The sequence below is a fragment of the Oncorhynchus gorbuscha genome, unplaced genomic scaffold (assembly GCF_021184085.1).
Source record: "Oncorhynchus gorbuscha isolate QuinsamMale2020 ecotype Even-year unplaced genomic scaffold, OgorEven_v1.0 Un_scaffold_1302, whole genome shotgun sequence".
Lineage (NCBI taxonomy): Eukaryota > Metazoa > Chordata > Actinopteri > Salmoniformes > Salmonidae > Oncorhynchus > Oncorhynchus gorbuscha.
In genome coordinates this window covers 115,167-139,346 of record NW_025746119.1, presented here as the reverse complement: position 1 = coordinate 139,346, position 24,180 = coordinate 115,167, and the positions used below count along the sequence as shown (strand labels likewise).

The 24,180-nt window shown below is 46.2% G+C and overlaps 1 protein-coding gene across 1 annotated transcript in view; it reads right to left on the bottom strand.

Moving 5' to 3' along the window:
- Positions 1–2,623: 2,623 nt before the first annotated feature.
- trak2 (trafficking protein, kinesin binding 2) overlaps positions 2,624–24,180 on the bottom strand; it is a 49,096-nt gene continuing 27,539 nt past the window's right edge. Inside the window, 16 exon segments of the mRNA XM_046337162.1 lie at positions 2,624–4,047; positions 4,296–4,395; positions 4,791–5,153; positions 8,025–8,219; positions 8,763–8,907; positions 8,910–9,066; positions 9,283–9,453; positions 10,397–10,476; positions 14,749–14,886; positions 16,108–16,182; positions 16,267–16,397; positions 16,612–16,690; positions 17,807–18,016; positions 18,108–18,224; positions 18,334–18,410; positions 18,922–18,969. Coding sequence (XP_046193118.1) covers positions 3,231–4,047; positions 4,296–4,395; positions 4,791–5,153; positions 8,025–8,219; positions 8,763–8,907; positions 8,910–9,066; positions 9,283–9,453; positions 10,397–10,476; positions 14,749–14,886; positions 16,108–16,182; positions 16,267–16,397; positions 16,612–16,690; positions 17,807–18,016; positions 18,108–18,224; positions 18,334–18,410; positions 18,922–18,969 — 2,903 coding nt within the window. The 3' untranslated portion in view covers positions 2,624–3,230.

Here is a 24,180-nt window from a genome sequence, read left to right as displayed (position 1 = left end):
GCACAACAAAACATCTCAAATAAATGTCTACATGAAATCTTATTACCTTTGATAATGATAAAGTATTTGATGCTATAACCTAGTCTAAATATGAATATTTGTCACTAATAATATTTCCTAACTAGTGATCTCTGTAAATCAGGTTAAAAAGTGCAGTACATGAGTGGGACAGGTCAGATGGACGGACGGTAAGGAAAGAGGCGTAGCAGGGACGTCTGAGTCACACCAGGGGTCAAGTATGGGTCAAAGGGCACAGGGTCACACACTAGTCTAGCTAGCTTGAAATACGGAACCTGTCTTGCTAGCATTCCAGGTCATGTACTCTGTGTCATGTGAGCACAGACTGGTACCCAGGCTCTAGTCTAGCCCCTCCCCACTACACACTCCAGTAGACCTGAATGGAATAACAATATGGGATTTGTTTGACCCAGACCTCTGATAGGCTAGCTGGAATTTCCCCAGAATGCTTAGGCTCTGCCGCTACACCCATCAAGTCCTTTCAGATTGAAAATAAACAGCATTACAGTGGAAGGTACTAGAGGCCGTTAGTCTCATAGCTGTTCAATATCACACAACACAATGCTTCCCTCTACTGGCCGCTGAGTGAATAGAGTACCTTTAAAGACCATAACCACAGTAATAGTGAACCATACATGAGATGAGACTCAGAGCTAACCTGGATCAAGACATAGTACAGCCACTACTACCTAGCATGCTGATGGTTCCCCGTTTAGAACCAAACCTCTTGTACCAGGAGCATGTTGAGGAGGTAAACGTTGTGGAACGTTAGAACTGTCTTGAATAGAGCTGACGTGATTCCTTATGTCAGAGGCATAGTTGTTCTGCATATATTTCTACTGGAACATTCCACAATGGTGTGCCCTAATGAACGCAGACCTGAGCATGCCGTGGGCCTGAGATAAGGGCCTGTTCCTCAGCGGGGCTATTTGGACCTGTGCTGTTAACAAGCCTCTCCAGCGACGACCTTCCATCCCAAATCATCCTCTAAGCCCTTTGACAGGTGTAAGCAATTTGTTACAGCTACCTTGCCCTCTGATAGGCTAGGTGGAAGTTTCACCATATTGGTTATACCAATCAAATCCTCTCAGATCTCCACAAGCTGAGGAAAAGTCCATCCCAGCTGCATCCTAGCCTGGTTCCAGATCAGTTTGTGCTGTAACATGACAATGACAATAGGGGTATGGCAAGACCGCACAAACAGATCTGGGACCAGGCTAACGGTATCCCAAACAAAACCTACCAATCCCACTAAGTGTCTAATAAAATATACACATGGCTTTAAACCAAAAACACCCAAACAGTACAAACAGGCTTCTCCTTTAAAGCTTTACAACCTCTTCCTTATGGGAGACCTGAGGAGGAGCAGCCTCGGACCTGTCAGTCAGACCACTACAGCCAATCACGCTGCACGGCTGGGTCCTACCCACCCCCAGAGGGCCAGGTGCATGCTGGGACCTGTAGGCAAAGAAGTGTGTCGTTTTCAGGACATACCATGCATTTCAGAGACTGGTTGTAGCCTATTACAATGCACAGAGAGAGTTGCCCCTGACGACAGCAAAGCAAAAGGATCATTGTATTCGTAGTAACACTGGGAAGGCTAGATTGTAGTTCCCTAGCAACGGGCTGGCAGTAGTAAGGTGCATGGGCACCAGCCTAGTTCCTAAGAGAAGCTAAGGGGCGTAGCGAGTCTAGCTAGTGTATATACACAAGAAAAACTACTCTACTGCTTTTAAAAATGAACTTTAGAAAGCTATTTGAATTACAGAACAACAAGCCCCTAGACATTGAGGCTCTGGAGGCTCAAGCCCTCTTTTTACACTGCTCTTCTCTCATCTCCCCTCATCTCTGTCCTCCTCGTCTCCCTCTCTCTCTCATCTCTTTCTCTTTACAATGCTCTTCTCTCATCCCCCTCATCTCTGTCCTCCTCGTCTCCCTCTCTCTCTCATCTCTTTCTCTTTACACTGCTCTTCTCTCATCCCCCTCATCTCTGTCCTCCTCGTCTCCCTCTCTCTCTCATCTCTTTCTCTTTACAGTGCTCTTCTCTCATCCCCCCTCATCTCTGTCCTCCTAGTCTCCCTCTCATCTCTTTCTCTTTACACTGCTCTTCTCTCATCCCCCTCATCTCTGTCCTCCTCGTCTCCCTCATCTCTTTCTCTTTACACTGCTCTTCTCTCATCCCCCTCATCTCTGTCCTCCTCGTCTCCCTCTCTCTCTCATCTCTTTCTCTTTACACTGCTCTTCTCTCATCCCCCTCATCTCTGTCCTCCTCGTCTCCCTCTCTCTCTCATCTCTTTCTCTTTACACTGCTCTTCTCTCATCCCCCCTCATCTCTGTCCTCCTCGTCTCCCTCTCATCTCTTTCTCTTTACACTGCTCTTCTCTCATCCCCCCTCATCTCTGTCCTCCTCGTCTCCCTCTCTCTCTCATCTCTTTCTCTTTACACTGCTCTTCTCTCATCCCCCTCATCTCTGTCCTCCTCGTCTCCCTCTCTCTCTCATCTCTTTCTCTTTACACTGCTCTTCTCTCATCCCCCTCATCTCTGTCCTCCTCGTCTCCCTCTCTCTCTCATCTCTTTCTCTTTACACTGCTCTTCTCTCATCCCCCTCATCTCTGTCCTCCTCGTCTCCCTCTCCCTCATCTCTTTCTCTTGCTTGTTCTTCCTCTCCTTGACACCAAAGTCACATTCTGCCACTTCCCCTTTTTACCTCTTCTTCCCCATCCCTCTAACATTCTCAAGCCCTCATCAACTTACTTATCCCCTCGGTCATCTTCCCATCTATTTGAGCATCCAGAGCCTCACAGATGAATAACTACTGTAGCAGGGGCAGAGCAGAAGAGAGCAGGGAGAACGTCTACCTCCAGCGCTCCTAGAGGGCTGGAGGGGGAAGGCAGGCAAGGCTAGGAACAGCTAATAAAGCCCCTTGCAGGCAATCTAAGGCTTTTAAAATGGCATATACACCGTGGCATTAATGCACATTTCCATTTTTAACAATATTGTGCTTTTAAAAATAATTTATTAAATAGGAGAGGGACTTTTCCCCCGACTTGTTGCCCTTTTCTTCACCGAATATCAGTCTAAAAGAGATGTGGAGAAGGAGCAAGGCAGGGAGGGATGGAGGGGGAGAGAGGAGAGAGGGTGTGGGGCCCAAATGCTACTGTTCAGTGCTGGCTCCCCTCCAAACCCTGTCTCCCTGTAGTGTCATAACTTCTTCATGGTTTGAGTGAAGGGGGTGGGGCATGGGAGGTGGAGGCGGGCCTAGAGCGGACAGAGCGCTGCCCCTTCAGGTTGCCCCAGAGGGGCGGGTCGATGGCTAGGGAGGTGGGTGGTTGAGGTGGGGCCTGGCCCAGATGGTGGGAGGGGCTTCCCCGCGTCACTCCACTCATAGCGGGGAGGCTCTGGTTCCGCCGCAGGCCGTCCAATAGGCTGCCTCCGCCTGTGGCTAGGAAGGTGGCCGAGTCCTGACGCACCAGGCACTCTGACAATGGCTCCACCCCCTGGGGAACCTTGACCAATCCCAGCCGGCGTAGCCTCTCGACTAAGTTTACATTGATGGGGTCGGGTTTGGCTTTGATTCTGGGGAGGTTGGGGCGATGTGAGGTGGGGTCGGGGCTGGGGAGGTTGGGGCGATGGGTGCGGCCAAACTTCAGCCCATACACGTCCTGGAGGAAGAGCTCAGCCGGACGCGACGCCAGGAAGTTGTCACAGGTGGCTGGCGCCGAGGCGCGGGACTCAAAGGGCACAGGCGAGGGGGTCGGCGAGTGGGACGGGGAGTTGGGGGGCGTGCTGGGGAGGAGACGCTGGGGGAGTGGGGCTTTAAGGTGAGAGGGAGGGGGGGCATCGGCGGTGGAGAGAGAAGCAGAAATGCCCCTCTCCAGGACCAGCTTGGCCAGGCCACAGGGGGCAGGGGGACGGCGAGGGGGGAAGGAGTCCACCCCCAAACTCAGCCTGCAGGGGGTCACCGGGGTGCTGGGGCCTGTCCTCATGGAGCTGGGAGTGTACTCTGAGACAGAAGACTGACAGTGGGAACTGAGAGAGAGAGACAAGACAATGTTACCCCACACAGCCATGTCATAAACACTACAGCACAAACACACAACACCAATCACCTTCATAGTCGTGTGTGTGTGTGTGTGTGTGTGTGTGTGTGTGTGTGTGTGTGTGTGTGTGTGTGTGTGTGTGTGTGTGTGTGTGTGTGTGTGTGTGTGTGTGTGTGTGTGTGTGTGTGTGTGTGTGTGTGTGTGTGTGTGTGTGTGTGTGTGTGTGTGTGTGTGTACCTGGAGGTGACCTGGGTGATGTCAGAGGGGTGCAGGATGCGGCAGGTTGTAAAGGTGTAGGTGGAAGACGTTGAACTCTGACATTTCCCCGGGTTATAAACTGAAGAGACAAAAAACACCATTCAAACATTCCATCACAGACCAACGGCTTCCAATAACGACCCTTTTCAGTTTCTTATCTTGGGAAAGAAATATTGACACATTTGTACACAAATGATTGTTTAAATGATGTAATCCGTAGTAAAGGGGAAACCACTGGCCGCTCCACCACGTTGTTATGGTTATTGTTGCTGGGCTGAGGAGCGTCGGGCAGCATGGTGAAACTAATTGTGCTCTTCAACGGCGAGGACGATTATGTCAGAGGGGAAAAACAGTCTCCGTTGATTAAAATAACTTATTTGGTGTTTTAATATCGCTAACGGACACGGCTGTTTCACCATTAAGGATTCCAGCTAACACGTTAAACTTTTCATGTTAAATGTTTTTTAAACTTACCTGACGAGGATGTTGTAGTAGTAAGACTGGTGACAGTCAGGCTCTGGGATTGGACAGGAGCCATGGACGTTACACTGGCGGGCAGAGCCAAGAGGGACGGGCTCCTGATGATGTCACAGGGGGAATTAGAGGTCATAGGGAGGTCACAGGTGATCGGGATTAGAGGGAGCTGTGGAGAGCCTGGTACTGGTACGAAAACGGGAGAAATGGGAGACACCGGTGGCCCGTTCAACAGCAAACGCTCCCTAATCCTTTCCCTGTTCTCCTCCGGTGTTGATGAGTACTGCACCTTGAAGGTGATCCCTCCTTCCTCCTCCTCTCCCTTCTTCTCCCAGGCGTCTGTCCCTTCCTTCCCTCGGTTTCCTGAAAAGTCCCAAACCTTTGTTAGTGAGACTGCTAAATTATTTTAAATCAATCGTTTCCAAAAAAACTATTTTCATAATTATATTAATAAGACATATGTAGCACATTTTCTATATATATATATAATACCCAGTCAGTCATTTACAATAGGAGAGATCTATCTATCTATCTATCTATCTATCTATATATATATATATATATATATATCCATATATATATATAATACCCAGTCAGTCATTTACAATAGGAGAGATCTATCTATCTATCTATATATATATCTATATATCTATATATATATATATATATATATATATATAATACCCAGTCAGTCATTTACAATAGGAGAGATCTATCTATCTATATATATATAATACCCAGTCAGTCATTTACAATAGGAGAGATCTATCTATCTATCTATCTATCTATCTATCTATCTATCTATCTATCTAAATCTATCTATTTTCATAATTATATTAATAATATAATACCCAGTCAGTCATTTACAATAGGAGAGATCTATCTATATATAAATATATATATATAATACCCAGTCAGTCATTTACAATAGGAGAGATCTATCTATATATATATATATATAATACCCAGTCAGTCATTTACAATAGGAGAGATCTATCTATCTATCTATCTATCTATCTATCTATCTATCTATCTATCTATCTATCTATCTATCTATCTATCTATCTATCTATCTATCTATCTATATATATAATACCCAGTCAGTCATTTTACAATAGGAGAGATCTATCTATCTATATATATATATATAATACCCAGTCAGTCATTTACAATAGGAGAGATCTATCTATCTATATATATATAATACCCAGTCAGTCATTTACAATAGGAGAGATCTATCTATCTATCTATATATATATATAAAAAACTATTTTCATAATTATATTAATAAGACATATGTAGCACATTTTCTATATATATATATATAATACCCAGTCAGTCATTTACAATAGGAGAGATCTATCTATCTATCTATCTATCTATCTATCTATCTATCTATCTATCTAATACCCAGTCAGTCATTTACAATAGGAGAGATCTATATATATATATATATATAATACCCAGTCATTTACAATAGGAGAGATCTATCTATATATATATATATAATACCCAGTCAGTCATTTACAATAGGAGAGATCTATCTATCTATCTATCTATCTATCTATCTATCTATCTATCTATCTATCTATCTATCTATCTATCTATCTATCTATCTATCTATCTATCTATCTATCTATATAATACCCAGTCAGTCATTTACAATAGGAGAGATCTATCTATCTATATATATATATATAATACCCAGTCAGTCATTTACAATAGGAGAGATCTATCTATCTATATATATATAATACCCAGTCAGTCATTTACAATAGGAGAGATCTATCTATCTATATATATATAATACCCAGTCAGTCATTTACAATAGGAGAGATCTATCTATCTATCTATATATATATATAAAAAAACTATTTTCATAATTATATTAATAAGACATATGTAGCACATTTTCTATATATATATATAATACCCAGTCAGTCATTTACAATAGGAGAGATCTATCTATCTATCTATCTATCTATCTATCTATCTATCTATCTATCTATCTATCTATCTATCTATCTATCTATCTCTCTCTCTCTCTATCTATAATACCCAGTCAGTCATTTTACAATTGGAGAGATCTATCTATCTATCTATTTATATATATAATACCCAGTCAGTCATTTTACAATAGGAGAGATCTATCTATCTATCTATCTATCTATCTATATCTATCTATCTATCTATCTATCTATCTATCTATCTATCTATCTATCTATCTATCTATATATAATACCCAGTCAGTCATTTTACAATAGGAGAGATCTATCTATTTATATATATTTATAATACCCAGTCAGTCATTTTACAATAGGAGAGATCTATCTATTTATATATATATAATACCCAGTCAGTCATTTTACAATAGGAGAGATAGATAGATAGATAGATAGATTAGATAGATAGATAGATAGATAGATAGATTTAAAAAATATATTTTTATATATATATACATACATACATACATACAGTGGGGAGAACAAGTATTTGATACACTGCAGATTTTCCTACTTACAAAGCATGTAGAGGTCTGTAATTTGTATCATAGGTACACTTCAACTGTGAGAGACGGAATCTAAATCAAAAATCCAGAAAATCACATTGTATGATTTTTTAAGTAATTAATTTGCATTAATTACTTAAAGGACAGGACAGGTGTATTTTATACTTATAACAAGTTCAAACAGGTGCCATTACTACAAGTAACGAGTGGAGGACAGAGGAGCCTCTTAAAGAAGAAGTTACAGGTCTGTGAGAGCCAGAAATCTTGCTTGTTTGTAGGTGACCAAATACTTATTTTCCACCATAATTTGCAAATAATATCATTACAAATCCTACAATGTGATTTTCTGGATTTTTTTCCCTCGTTTTGTCTGTCATAGTTGAAGTGTACCTATGATGAAAATTACAGGCCTCTCTCATCTTTTTAAGTGGGAGAACTTGCACAATTGGTGGCTGACTAAATACTTTTTTCCCCCACTATGTATGTATGTATGTATGTATGTATGTATGTATGTATGTATGTATGTATGTATGTATGTATGTATGTATGTATGTATGTATGTATGTATGTATGTATGTATGTATGTATGTATGTATGTATGTATGTATGTATGTATGTATGTATGTATGTATGTATGTATGTATGTATGTATGTATGTATGTATGTATGTATGTATGTATGTATGTATGTATCAATTGTGAAATGTACATAGTGAATAAAAGTACCTCTCATGTCATATTTCTGTTCTTCGTCGCCTCCCTCTTCGTCTTCCTCCAGGTCGGTGAGGCGGTAGACGGTGTCGGCGAGAGCATCATGGGGGAGGGGCCGAAAGCCCTTGGTGACCACGCCCGGGTGGGGGTCCAGGATGGTGCCCAGGTGGGGCATGGCCAGCTGCTGCCAGTGGTGCAGAGTCAGAGAGCCTAGAGGGGTCAGAGGTTAAAGGTTAGGGGTCAGGCGTCAAATGCGTTACTCACAGATGACAATTAGGAGTGTTACAGTTGACAGATATCATAATGTGACCAAGTGGGTTCAAACTGGTACCAGTATACAGATATGATAATATAGACATCATAGATATTGGGTCAGGAGTAACTCCTGGATAGATATCATAGCTTTTGGCTGCATTCCAGGCCACCTACATTCAGTAACCACATCTCTAAGGGTGTGTTTAGACAGACAGCCCAATTCTGTTCTTTTTCTCACCAATTGGTCTTTTGTCCAATCACATCTTTTCACATCAGGTATTGGTCTATTGACCAATCACCTCTGAGAAAATCGTGACAAAAATATCAGATTTGCGCTGCCCGTCTAAACGCAGCCTAACATACTGAAATCTGATGCTTGACTGCAAAAGATGATGTGGCATTCAATCACTGGTAAATTTGTGCAGCGGGGCTGCTTATCGCACAGCCTGGAACGCGCCCATTATCATGACTACACTTAAAGCATGAACGTATCCTTACCCTCCATGGGCTTGACGATCTGCAGCTTCTCAGGCAGAAAGGTCTTAAAACAGCTGGACGAGACCGAGAACTCTGATAGGTTGGTGAAGGATGACATGACGCTGCTCATTGGTGAGCTGTAGCCACTCCCCTCCACATCCGATTCCACTCCCCAGCCAGGGCCTCCAGCTTCTTTTCGCGTTCCGCCTGGAAGAACTGCCGCTCGCACAGGAAATTCTGCCGCCGCAGGGAGAGGCGGTGCAGCGCCGACACGAGGTCATTTCCTCCTGGTGCGCCAGGCTTGCCAAGCGGGACCTCCTCCCTACTACAAAGACAAACACGCAACACGAACACATGCTTACCCAAATATACTCCTCTGTAGGCTCTAAATTCACTGAAATAAGTTTGAATTAAATCATATCAAATAATATGCTTTAAATTTTCTCACATATTGTTGCCACTGACTCAATGAATCCACCACAGTCAATACGGGTGCTTTAGACTGCAGGTCTAACAATCAGGGTCAACCTGGGTCACTCACTTGGCGCGGCCGTGGGATTGGTCGATCCCCTGTGCGGACAGGAAGGGCTGGGCCGTCATCACCAGGCAGCTGCCTCCCGAGCCAGGGATAGGGGGCGTGGCCATCGCCGCAGCTCGCTCTACCGACTCGTTGACCACGCGTACAGTCTGAAACACCTTCTTCTGGGAAACTCTGGGGATGGGGAGAGAGGGAGGAAGAGAGGAGAGGAGGAAGAGAGGGGAGTTAGAGGAGGAGGGGAGTTAGAGAAGAGGAAGATAGGAGGGGAGTTAGAGGGGAGGAAGATAGGAGGGGAGTTAGAGGGGAGGAAGATAGGAGGGGAGTTAGAGAAGAGGAAGATAGGAGGGGAGTTAGAGAAGAGGAAGATAGGAGGGGAGTTAGAGGGGAGGAAGATAGGAGGGGAGTTAGAGGGGAGGAAGATAGGAGGGGAGTTAGAGAAGAGGAAGATAGGAGGGGAGTTAGAGAAGAGGAAGATAGGAGGGGAGTTAGAGAAGAGGAAGATAGGAGGGGAGTTAGAGAAGAGGAAGAGAGGAGGGGAGTTAGAGAAGAGGAAGATAGGAGGGGAGTTAGAGAAGAGGAAGATAGGAGGAGAGTTAGAGAAGAGGAAGATAGGACGGGAGTTAGAGGAGGGGAGTTAGAGAAGAGGAAGAGAGGAGGGGAGTTAGAGAAGAGGAAGAGAGGAGGGGATTTAGAGGAGGGGAGTTAGAGGAGGGGAGTTAGAGGAGGGGAGTTAGAGGAGGGGAGTTAGAGAAGAGGAGGGGAGTTAGAGAAGAGGAAGAGAGGATGGGATTTAGAGGAGGGGAGTTAGAGGAGGGGAGTTAGAGGGGGGAGTTAGAGAAGAGGAGGGGAGCTTCTGCTTTGATTGCTTTTGCTCTTCTGTTTGTGTGTGTTTGTTGTTGTCGGTATGTGTGTGTGTGTTGTTGTCGGTATGTGTGTGTGTGTTGTTGTCGGTGTGTGTGTGTTGTTGTCGGTGTGTGTGTGTTGTTGTCGGTGTGTGTGTGTGTGTTGTTGTCGGTGTGTGTGTGTGTGTTGTTGTCGGTGTGTGTGTGTGTGTTGTTGTCGGTGTGTGTGTGTGTGTTGTTGTCGGTGTGTGTGTGTGTGTGTGTTCTATACTCACTTCTGGTCCTGGAAAGCCACCTCGTCCTCGACACTCAGCTCTCTCCTCATGGTGCCTTCAATCTCTGCTGCCAGGGAGTCCTGAGACACAGTCATTTACACTCATTAATAGGTACACACACTATTGGGCACACACACACATATTCACACATAAATAGGGTTGACACACACACATACACACACTAGGGATATGCATCTTACCCTTTAAAGATAATTTGACAGATGCCTAAATGCCTAAATGAATCGATGCACTGACATTTGCTGCATAAAAACATTCATTTTCCATTCTAAATACAAATCTGCTGCAGATGGAGCTCATGAGCTGGATCTGTCTGAGCTGTCCCTCTCTGAGCTGGATCTGTCTGAGCTGGCCCTCTCTGAGCTGGATCTGTCTGAGCTGGATCTGTCTGAGCTGGCCCTCTCTGAGCTGGATCTGTCTGAGCTGGATCTGTCTGAGCTGGCCCTCTCTGAGCTGGATCTGTCTGAGCTGTCCCTCTCTGAGCTGGCCCTCTCTGAGCTGGCCCTCTCTGAGCTGGATCTGTCTGAGCTGGCCCTCTCTGAGCTGGATCTGTCTGAGCTGTCCCTCTCTGAGCTGGCCCTCTCTGAGCTGGCCCTCTCTGAGCTGGATCTGTCTGAGCTGGCCCTCTCTGAGCTGGCCCTCTCTGAGCTGGCCCTCTCTGAGCTGTCCCTCTCTGAGCTGGATCTGTCTGAGCTGGCCTTCTCTGAGCTGGATCTGTCTGAGCTGGATCTGTCTGAGCTGGCCCTCCCCTCCACCTTCCCATGAAATGTTTACGTACAAGCCCTTAATACAACAATGCAGTTCAAGAAATAGATTTAAGAAAATAGTTACTAAATAAACTACAGTAAAAAAAATTGAATCAAAAAGTAACAATACATTTACATAACAATAACATATACAGGGGGTACCGGGTACCGGTACCGAGTCAATGTGGGGGCTATATACAGGGGGTACCGGGTACCGGTAACGAGTCAATGTGGGGGCTATATACAGGGGGTACCCGGTACTGGTACCGAGTCAATGTTGGGGCTATATACAGGGGGTACCGGGTACTGGTACCGAGTTAATGTGGGGGCTATATACAGGGGGTACCGGTTACCGGTACCGAGTCAATGTGAGGGCTATATACAGGGGGTACCGGTACCGAGTCAATGTGGGGGCTATATACAGGGGGTACCGGTACCGAGTCAATGTGGAGGCTATATACAGAGGGTGCCGGTACAGAGTCAATGTGGAGGCTAAATACAGAGGGTACTGGTACAGAGTCAATGTGGAGACAATATACAGGGGGTACCGGTACAGAGTCAATGTGGAGGCTATATACAGAGGGTACTGGTACAGAGTCAATGTGGAGACAATATACAGGGGGTACCGGTACCGAGTCAATGTGGAGGCTATATACAGAGGGTGCCGGTACAGAGTCAATGTGGAGGCTATATACAGGGGGTGCCGGTACCGAGTCAATGTGGAGGCTATATACAGGGGGGTACCGGTACCGAGTCAATGTTGGGGCTATATACAGGGGGGTACCGGTACCGAGTCAATGTAGAGGCTATATACAGGGGGTACCGGTACCGAGTCAATGTTGGGGCTATATACAGGGGGTACCGGGTACCGGTACCGAGTCAATGTGGAGGCTATATACAGGGGGTACCGGTACCGAGTCAATGTTGGGGCTATATACAGGGGGTACCGGTACCGAGTCAATGTTGGGGCTATATAAAGGGGGTACCGGTACAGAGTCAATGTGGAGGCTATATACAGGGGGTACTGGTACAGAGTCAATGTGGAGGTTATATACAGGGGGGTACTGGTACAGAGTCAATGTTGGGGCTATATACAGGGGGGTGCCGGTACAGAGTCAATGTGGAGGCTATATACAGAGGGTACTGGTACAGAGTCAATGTTGGGGCTATATACAGGGGGTACCGGTACCGAGTCAATGTGCGGGGGTACAGGAAAGTCAAGGTCATTTGTAAAGTGACTTTGCATAGATAATAAACAGCGAGTAGCAGCAGTGTAAAAAAACTGGGGGGGGGGGTCAATGTAGATCGTCTGGGTGGCCATTTGATTAGTTGTTCAGCAGTCTTATGGCTTGTGGGTAGAAGCTGTTAAGGAGACTTGGAGCTCCGGGACCGCTTGCCGTGCAGTAGCAGAGAGAACAGTCTACGACTTGGGTGACTGGAGTCTATGACAATTTTTTGGGCCTTCCTCTGACACTACCTAGTATATAGGTCCTGGATGTCAGGAAGTATGACCCCAGTGATGTACTGGGCCTGTCAGTCAGATGCCGAGCAGTTGCCATACCAGGCTGGGATGCAACCGGTCAGGATGCTCTTGATGGTGCAGCTGTGGAACTTTGAGGATCTGAGGACCCATGCCAAATCTTTTAGTTTCCCGAGTGGGAAAAGGTGTTCTCGTGCTGTCTTCACAACTGTCTTCATGTGTTTAGACCATGACAGTTTGTTGGACACAAAGGAACTTGAAGTCAACCTGCTCCACTTCAGTCCCAATGGAGGGCCTGTTTGGCCCTCCATTTCCTGTAGTCCACAATCAACTCCTTTGCCTTGCTCACATTGAGAGAGGTTGTTGTCCTGGCACCACACTGCCAGGTCTCTGACCTCCTCCCTATAGGCTGTCTCATCGTTGTCAGTGATCAGGCCTAAACTTAATGATGGTGTTGGAGTCATGCTTGGCCACCCAGCTGAGGGAGTACAGGAGGGGACTAAGCACACACCCCTGAGGGGCCCCAGTGTTGGCAGATGTGTTGTTACCTACCCTTACTATCTGGGGGCGGCCCGTCAGGAAGTCCAGGATCCATTTGCAGAAGGAGATATTTAGTCCCAGGGTCCTTAACTTAGTGATGAGCTTTGTGGGCACTATGATGTTGAACACTGAAGTGTAGTCAAGGAACAGCATTCTCACATGGGTGTACATTTTGTCCAGGTGGGAAAGGGCAGCGTTGAGTGCGATTGAGATTGCGTCATCTGTGGATCTGTTGGGGCGTTATGCGAATTGGAGTGGGTCTAGGGTTTCTGGCATGATGGTGTTCATGTGAGCCATGACCAGCCTTTCAAAGCAGTGCATGGTTACCGGCGTGTGTGCTATGGGGCAGTAGTCATTTAGGTAGGTTACCTTAGTGTTCTTGGGCACAGGGACTATTGTGGTCTGTTTGAAACATGTAGGTATTACAGACCTGGCCAGGGAGATGTTGAAAATGTCAGTGAAGACACTTGGCAGTTTGTCTGCGCATGCTTTTAGTACACGTCCTGGTAATCCGTCTGGCCCCGCGGCTTTGTGAATGTTGATCTGTTTAAAGGTCTTGCACACATTGGCTACGGAGAGCATGATCACACAGTCCTTCGGAACAGCTGGTGCTCTCAAGCATCCTTCAATGTTGCTTGACGCAAAGCGACCATAAAAGGCATTTAGCTTGTCTGGTAGCCTCGCGTCACTGGGCAGCTTGCGGCTGGGTTTCCCTTCATAGTACGTAATAGTTTTCAAGCCCTGCACATCCAGAGCCGGTGTAGTAGGATTCAATCTTAGTCCTGTATTGACACTTTGCTTGTTTGATGGTTCGTCTTAGCGCATAGCGGGATTTCTTATAAGTGTCCGGATTAGTGTCCAGCTCCTTGAAAGAGGCAGCTCTAGCCTTCAGCTTGGTGTGGATGAATCCTGTGATCCATGGCTTCTCAAGGCAGGCCTGGTTGTTGCTAGATATGTTTGCTTTGGAAACAATTTTAGCTAACCCTTTTCCTAACCTTAATCTAATTCTTCTAACCTGCTACGAAAAGTGACTTCTGCTAGTAAAAACGTTGGTCCGTGTGTGAAGCTGGGCAGTGCGCAGTTTAACTAGACTAATGATATTGCCTGGGGTTGTTCGACATTACAAAATGACTTGTAGATCAATGACGGTGAACACAGTTACATGCAGTTCAACACTGAAGGAGAGGACACGTCAGTTGTCACAAAATATGAGGTATTTTCTGAAGTTAGAAAGAATATAATATGAAAAGATATTAGTGAACCAGCGTTGTTTTCACTTTGAATAGATTTTCTGACCGATGCATGCTACATTTGGTTCGGATTGGGTTCCGCGGACCGAAGCACTTGTATCTTAAACATTTTAAATCGGGGACTGCTGTGTTTTGGTGAATCGTTACATCCCTAACACACACCACACACACACACACACACACACACACACACACACACACACACACACACACACACACACACACACACACACACACACACACACACACACACACACACACACACACACACACACACACACACACACACACACACACGACAGAAGGTGTAGATCTCACCATGGGGAAGAGTCCGTAGGGCAGGTGTCGTCTCATGCCTGCAGACGGAGTGTTCTTACTGCGCAGCTCCTTGATCTCTTCCTGAGACTCATGTAGCATCCCCACACACTCTACATTACGGTCCGCTAGCTCATTCAGCTATACAACACAACACAACATAGTTAACCCTCCGCTAGCTCATGTAGCATCCCCACACACTCTACATTACGGTCCGCTAGCTCATTCAGCTATACAACACAACACAACATAGTTAACCCTCCGCTAGCTCATGTAGCATCCCCACACACTCTACATTACGGTCCGCTAGCTCATTCAGCTATACAACACAACATAATTAACACTTTGCTTGCTGGATCAGCTATACAACACAACATAATTAACACTTTGCTTGCTGGATCAGCTATACAACACAACATAGTTAACACTTTGCTTGCTGGATCAGCTATACAACACAACATAATTAACACTTTGCTTGCTGGATCAGCTATACAACACAACATAATTAACACTTTGCTTGCTGGATCAGCTATACAACACAACATAGTTAACCCATAAGCCGGGGGGGATAATAACCCAACACAGGTCAATGACCCAACACACCTCCAGGCTTTTATAAGGGCAATTTTATCAAGAAGGAGAGTGGAGTGGTGCATCAGATGACCTGGTTTCCACAATCCCCCGACCTCAACCAAATTGAGATGGTGTGAAGGAGTGAAGGAAAAGCAGCCATTAAGTGCTCAGCATATGTGGGAACTCCTTCAAAACTGTTGGAAAAGCATTCTAGTTGAAACTGGTTGGGGAATGCCAAGAGTGTGCAAAGCTGTCATCAAGTTAAAGGGTGGCTATTTGAAGAATCTCAAATATAAAATATATTTAGATTTGTTTAACATACATATAACTTATAATACGTATTATTTCATAGTTTATGTCTTCAATGTTATTCTACAATGTAGAAAATAGTCAAAATAAATAAAATCCTTGAATAAGTGTTCTAAAACATTTGACCGGTAGAGTACGTGTTCCACAGAGGGTCAAATTAGTGTGTAGCCCAGACTGATCAGACACTACAGGCAGAAGTTGGCAGATCGGCTGTACTGAGACTCGTGTGTGGGGGGGGGGGGGGGGGGGTCGTAGAGAAAAACCATCGTGTTAGTGAGATTCGACTCATCTTTCCATAGAGGTAATAGTTTTGTAGGCCAAACCGGTCGGACGCTACAGATCATTCTGTGACAAGAACGATTTCATACAGTATACACATGCGGTGGAATGAGATGCATCCAATGTTTGGAAAAAGGGCCCACCTTAAGGCACTTCTATGGAGTCAGAGTTCATTGAACTGTTCATTGCTAGACAACTCACCTCTGCAGTGAGTGATCTCTGGGCATCTTTCGAGGCCTGTAGGTGAATCCTCAGCTCCTCTTTCTCCAGGGCCAGCTGGAAACACACTTCTTTAGTAATATTACTTTACAATTATTACCACAACATCAACTTCAAACTGTGCTCTTCCTCCCCCCTCACCTCTTTGACGCGGTGTTGGAGCTCTACTATCTGGGAGAGGAGCTGGGAAATCTCCTCCTGGTGTCGCATCACCTCTTCACTCTTATGGGACAGCTCCTCTGTTAGGTTCACCATCTGACTGTTGGACTCGCCTGAACCAACCCACACCCACACAGCTCTTTAATCACTAGAGATCAATAACCTAATTACTTGTTAATTGACTTGATTCATGCTGATTTTTTTTTGTGTGTGTGTGTGTGTGTGTGTGTGTGTGTGTGTGTGTGTGTGTGTGTGTGTGTGTGTGTGTGTGTGTGTGTGTGTGTGTGTGTGTGTGTGTGTGTGTGTGTGTGTGTGTGTGTGTGTCACGTAGCTCCTTGACACAGTCGCTGACCAGCTGTTGTTCTTTCTCCTCGAAGGTGATGGTCTCCGTCTTCAGATGACGGGCCTGGTAGGACCACAGGGTTTACAGTGAGGTGTTAGGAACTATCAGATGACGGGCCTGGTCGGACCACAGGGTTTACAGTGAGGTGTTAGGAACTATCAGATGACGGGCCTGGTGGGACCACAGGGTTTACAGTGAGGTGTTAGGAACTATCAGATGATGGGCCTGGTGGGACCACAGGGTTTACAGTGAGGTGTTAGGAACTATCAGATGATGGGCCTGGTAGGACCACAGGCTTTACAGTGAGGTGTTAGGAACTATCAGATGATGGGCCTGGTGGGACCACAGGGTTTACAGTGAGGTGTTAGGAACTATCAGATGATGGGCCTGGTAGGACCACAGGGTTTACAGTGAGGTGTTAGGAACTATCAGATGATGGGCCTGGTGGGACCACAGGGTTTACAGTGAGGTGTTAGGAACTATCAGATGATGGGCCTGGTAGGACCACAGGGTTTACAGTGAGGTGTTAGGAACTATCAGATGACGGGCCTGGTGGGACCACAGGGTTTACAGTGAGGTGTTAGGAACTATCAGATGATGGGCCTGGTGGGACCACAGGGTTTACAGTGAGGTGTTAGGAACTATCAGATGATGGGCCTGGTAGGACCACAGGGTTTACAGTGAGGTGTTAGGAACTATCAGATGATGGGCCTGGTGGGACCACAGGGTTTACAGTGAGGTGTTAGGAACTATCAGATGATGGGCCTGGTGGGACCACAGGGTTTACAGTGAGGTGTTAGGAACTATCAGATGATGGGCCTGGTAGGACCACAGGGTTTACAGTGAGGTGTTAGGAACTATCAGATGACGGGCCTGGTAGGACCACAGGGTTTACAGTGAGGTGTTAGGAACTATCAGATGATGGGCCTGGTAGGACCACAGGGTTTACAGTGAGGTGTTAGGAACTATCAGATGACGGGCCTGGTGGGACCACAGGGTTTACAGTGAGGTGTTAGGAACTATCAGATGACGAACCGCATAAAGTGCACAGTCGAAGTAGAATTAGCACGGACCACAGATCTGGGATCAGATCACCCTACCGTTGATCCTAAACTTAACCCTATGGGTCCTGGTCAAAAGTAGTGAACTCTAGGAAATAGGGTGTCATGTCAGCTATACCTCAGAGCGTAGGGCCAGGTTCTCCTCTTCCAGATCAGACATTTTCCCCTGCAGGGCCTCCAGCTGGCTGAGGGCCACAGCTGGTGCTAGGGGTTGGCGGGGGTGCAGCGGCGTTGAGCAGCTGGAATCAGTCTCACTCTCCTCCGAAGCGCTGGCCACCATCCGCAGCAACTCATCCTTTTTCCCCAGCTCATGTTGTAGCTGGTGCACCTGGGACAGGAGGGTCAGAGGGGGTGTGGTGTGTACAGTAGTATGTGTGTGTACAGTAGTGTGTGTGTGTACAGTAGTGTGTGTGTGTTACCTGGTCCAGGGCCTGTGCTAGCTGTTCCTCCACAGACTCATTTCGTTCCTGGAGCAGGTGGTTCCTCTGAAGCAGAGACTGACCAATCCGAGCGGCCAGCTCCAAGTCCCGGTCCCGCTGCAATCAATGATACCATGCTAGTTAGTCCACCAATCACGCGGCCACAATCATCAATGACAACTAATCACCGCCATGTGTCAAAGACCGTGCACCAATGAAAACCCACCTCAGCCAATAGGTGTGTGACAACCTCAATGTCATTGTAGGTCTTGGTCATCTGCTCCACCCTATCAGCACTGAGGACTAGAGAGAGAGAGAGCGAGAGCGAGATAGATAAGAGAACAAGAGAGAACGAGAGAGAGGGAGAGAACGAGAGAGAGAACAAGAGAGACAATCGAATTTTAGCAGGGGAACAAGAAAACACGGCAGCATACACACACATGCATGTATACTGTACACACACACCAAAATAAGCAGCACGTTCATGCACAAAGACACAGACTATATATGCTAATGCATGCGCCTCCATGCAAGCACACCAACTTTCCTGTGAAACAGCCTTAGACACTACAAGCTATGCATCCACACACTACTAGATGCCAGGACAAGCCCACTAGTGGCAGTAGACTTAGTGTGTGAGTGTCTGCTGTCCTACGGTATAGCAAGAGAGACTCCAGAGCTCCAGGGGGCCACTCAGCTTAGTCTAATCCAGGTTTGAGAGCACCGTCTGGGCCTACTGGAGAACTGAAGCCCCCCTCATGCTCTGGAGCTATCCGTGGAGAAAGATGCAGAGAGAAAGAGGGAAGCACTTTACCTCGGGAGCCTGGGTGAGAGTAGGAAGAGGGAGCCAGGGAAAGATAAGCTGGAGGAAGAGACAACGGAGGACAGGGAGGGGAATGAGGGGATAACAAGGAGAGACAACAGAGGACAGGGAGGGGAATGAGGGGATAACAAGGAGAGACAACAGAGGACAGGGAGGGGAATGAGGGGATAACAAGGAGAGACAACAGAGGACAGGGAGGGGAATGAGGGGATAACAAGGAGAGACAACAGAGGACAGGGAGGGGAATGAGGGGATAACAAGGAGAGACAACAGAGGACAGGGAGGGGAATGAGGGGATAACAAGGAGAGACAACAGAGGACAGGGAGGGGAATGAGGGGATAACAAGGAGAGACAACAGAGGACAGGGAGGGGAATGAGGGGATAACAAGGAGAGACAACAGAGGACAGGGAGGGGAATGAGGGGATAACAAGGAGAGACAACAGAGGACAGGGAGGGGAATGAGGGGATAACAAGGAGAGACAACAGAGGACAGGGAGGGGAATGAGGGGATAACAAGGAGAGACAACAGAGGACAGGGAGGGGAATGAGGGGATAACAAGGAGAGACAACAGAGGACAGGGAGGGGAATGAGGGGATAACAAGGAGAGACAACAGAGGACAGGGAGGGGAATGAGGGGATAACAAGGAGAGACAACAGAGGACAGGGGGAGGGGAATGAGGGGATAACAAGGAGAGACAACAGAGGACAGGGAGGGGAATGAGGGGATAACAAGGAGAGACAACAGAGGACAGGGAGGGGAATGAGGGGATAACAAGGAGAGACAACAGAGGACAGGGAGGGGAATGAGGGGATAACAAGGAGAGACAACAGAGGACAGGGAGGGGAATGAGGGGATAACAAGGAGAGACAACAGAGGACAGGGAGGGGAATGAGGGGATAACAAGGAGAGACAACAGAGGACAGGGAGGGGAATGAGGGGATAACAAGGAGAGACAACAGAGGACAGGGAGGGGAATGAGGGGATAACAAGGAGAGATAACAGAGGACAGGGAGGGGAATGAGGGGATAACAAGGAGAGATAACAGAGGACAGGGAGGGGAATGAGGGGATAACAAGGAGAGACAACAGAGGACAGGGAGGGGAATGAGGGGATAACAAGGAGAGACAACAGAGGACAGGGAGGGGAATGAGGGGATAACAAGGAGAAAGAGAGAAAGAGATGTTAGATGGCAAGAGAGAGGGGAATCAGCTGAGCAGAGAGAGAATAACCTAGGAGAGAAATACCAGCTGAGCAGAGAGAGAATAACCTAGGAGAGAAATACCAGCTGAGCAGAGAGAGAATAACCTAGGAGAGAAATACCAGCTGAGCAGAGAGAGAATAACCTAGGAGAGAAATACCAGCTGAGCAGAGAGAGAATAACCTAGGAGAGAAATACCAGCTGAGCAGAGAGAGAATAACCTAGGAGAGAAATACCAGCTGAGCAGAGAGAGAATAACCTAGGAGAGAAATACCAGCTGAGCAGAGAGAGTATAACCTAGGAGAGAAATACCAGCTGAGCAGAGAGAGAATAACCTAGGAGAGAAATACCAGCTGAGCAGAGAGAGAATAACCTAGGAGAGAAATACCAGCTGAGCAGAGAGAGAATAACCTAGGAGAGAAATACCAGCTGAGCAGAGAGAGTATAACCTAGGAGAGAAATACCAGCTGAGCAGAGAGAGAATAACCTAGGAGAGAAATACCAGCTGAGCAGAGAGAGTATAACCTAGGAGAGAAATACCAGCTGAGCAGAGAGAGAATAACCTAGGAGAGAAATACCAGCTGAGCAGAGAGAGAATAACCTAGGAGAGAAATACCAGCTGAGCAGAGAGAGAATAACCTAGGAGAGAAATACCAGCTGAGCAGAGAGAGAATAACCTAGGAGAGAAATACCAGCTGAGCAGAGAGAGAATAACCTAGGAGAGAAATACCAGCTGAGCAGAGAGAGAATAACCTAGGAGAGAAATACCAGCTGAGCAGAGAGAGAATAACCTAGGAGAGAAATACCAGCTGAGCAGAGAGAGAATAACCTAGGAGAGAAATACCAGCTGAGCAGAGAGAGAATAACCTAGGAGAGAAATACCAGCTGAGCAGAGAGAGAATAACCTAGGAGAGAAATACCAGCTGAGCAGAGAGAGAATAACCTAGGAGAGAAATACCAGCTGAGCAGAGAGAGAATAACCTAGGAGAGAAATACCAGCTGAGCAGAGAGAGAATAACCTAGGAGAGAAATACCAGCTGAGCAGAGAGAGAATAACCTAGGAGAGAAATACCAGCTGAGCAGAGAGAGTATAACCTAGGAGAGAAATACCAGCTGAGCAGAGAGAGAATAACCTAGGAGAGAAATACCAGCTGAGCAGAGAGAGAATAACCTAGGAGAGAAATACCAGCTGAGCAGAGAGAGAATAACCTAGGAGAGAAATACCAGCTGAGCAGAGAGAGAATAACCTAGGAGAGAAATACCAGCTGAGCAGAGAGAGAATAACCTAGGAGAGAAATACCAGCTGAGCAGAGAGAGAATAACCTAGGAGAGAAATACCAGCTGAGCAGAGAGAGAATAACCTAGGAGAGAAATACCAGCTGAGCAGAGAGAGAATAACCTAGGAGAGAAATACCAGCTGAGCAGAGAGAGAATAACCTAGGAGAGAAATACCAGCTGAGCAGAGAGAGAATAACCTAGAGAGAAATACCAGCTGAGCAGAGAGAGAATAACCTAGGAGAGAAATACCAGCTGAGCAGAGAGAGAATAACCTAGGAGAGAAATACCAGCTGAGCAGAGAGAGAATAACCTAGGAGAGAAATACCAGCTGAGCAGAGAGAGAATAACCTAGGAGAGAAATACCAGCTGAGCAGAGAGAGAATAACCTAGGAGAGAAATACCAGCTGAGCAGAGAGAGTATAACCTAGGAGAGAAATACCAGCTGAGCAGAGAGAGAGGGACAGAAAGAGAGAGCAGAGGCAGGAGAAATCATGTGTGTATTTTAGATAGGGTTAGGGGGATTAGGATGAGTGGTTTGTTTGGGTTCAGCACCTGACTCAGAACCGCAACCCCAGCAGCGCTGCCAGATGGCCCTGGGTAGAGAGATACCAACCCATTTTATTTATTATGGTCAACCTTGACCCCTGGCCTCCAACCCCAGCCTGACCCTTTCTTTACACGAGGTCAACCTGGTAACCATCAAATAAAACAGCATTCTATGTAATACTATGTGTGCATCATGTTTATTGCAATTCAGCTTGTAAACGTAAGGGGAAATCCATTGTCAACGTAATGTGGAGACAGTGGCAGTGTACCTAGTCTAACACCTCTGGTGACAGGCAGACCAGCAGCAACAGAACACAGCAGACTAGGAGACAGTGGCAGTGTACCTAGTCTAACACCTCTGGTGACAGGCAGACCAGCAGCAACAGAACACAGCAGACTAGGAGACAGTGACAGTGTACCTAGTCTAACACCTCTGGTGACAGGCAGACCAGCAGCAACAGAACACAGCAGACTAGGAGACAGTGGCAGTGTACCTAGTCTAACACCTCTGGTGACAGGCAGACCAGCAGCAACAGAACACAGCAGACTAGGAGACAGTGGCAGTGTACCTAGTCTAACACCTCTGGTGACAGGCAGACCAGCAGCAACAGAACACAGCAGACTAGGAGACAGTGACAGTGTACCTAGTCTAACACCTCTGGTGACAGGCAGACCAGCAGCAACAGAACACAGCAGACTAGGAGTCAGAGCTCCTCTGGTTTCAATACCAAGTCACTTCACTACGTGTATTGAAGTCTCCATTTTGATCAATCACAGATACAATATGTACATACTTCTCATACTAGTTTTTCTTTCTACTTGTTATTTTTGGGGCTTATGTATTTGGCATTTGAATGATTGAATGATATTGTACTGCATTTTTGAGAAGAGTTAGCGAGCGTTTCATTGTACTGTGTGCCCTCATAAACGTTGATTTGATTGACTGATTCTGAAAGTGGAAGTATAAAGTGCAATAACATTTACATTTGAGTCATTTAGCAGATGCTCTTATCCAGTGAGTTACAGTTAGTGAAGTCATCTTAAAATAGCTAGGTGGGACAACCACCTCAGTCATAGTAAGTATACTATTTTCTCTTACTACTCTGTATTAAAAGCAGGGTATGTCTGTGGAAAACTGAATCAATATCATTTCGGTAGAACTACATTTACATACACTCGTCTTACCATATAAAGATAAATGTAGTGTTCAAAGAGTGAATTCCTATGTAATTTAGGCTCATTGCAGGAAGTCCTTTCATGTTATCGTTGCTCCACAGACAGACATGGGAAACGCTGACTTATCACAGCTGCTAGGGGCTTCCTGTCCTGACCATATTTGGTCAGAAGAGATCCAGTGCAAGGCAGAAGGAAACTGAAAGTGGGTTGATGTTTTTTCACAGATCTCCATACAATGTTCTGTTCCCAAAACGTGTTATGAAAAGGGTCCACTGAGTTTTGTAGACTTGACTCATGGACAACCTTTGAACCTGTATACAGATTGGACGTTTCATCCATCATTTTGCTCCTCTTGTCTGCCTTATCACTGGACTTCCTCTTCTTACCAAATATGGTCAGGACAGGAAGCCCATAACAAATGTGAGGATATCCTCTATATGTGATCCATCCCCGTTCTCCTTATCACATCTATAGTGCATCCATGACCATAAAATGTCCTTCCTGGAACGAGAAAGCCTTTTACTGTATTTGAATACTAGAGGACAACCTGTCACATCCACTAGGGGCTTCATCTCCTTATATCTGAAACTGGGTTGACATTCAGCAAAACGTTTTCAGAAATGAAATTCCAATCTCACTACAATTTTCTGTTCCCAAAACTAGAATCCGTTATGAATAAAATCCACAAGGTTTTGTAGACTTGACTCTATGCCAACCAGTCATGGAGCTGGCCCTCCATGACACTGCCCAATGCCAAAGATAAGAGGTTCCACGTGCACCCTCTAAAACCTGTTTGAGACAAAGTCCTGACATCAGGGACTTACTTGGGTTTTGGATTTGTCCTGAATGTGTTTTTATCTTGTAGATGTGTCTGTGGATGTTTTAGAAACAAATGGAAGGATTTACAAAAAAGCTTTAAGGTTGTCCCGTTCCACTCAATAGCTGAAGGAGTGAGACCAAGAAACAGGACCTATTCAAACAAAGGACTGATCTCCTCTGGCTCAGTAGGTCACAGCCCCAAACGCTGTGATGTTCACACAGAGTTAGA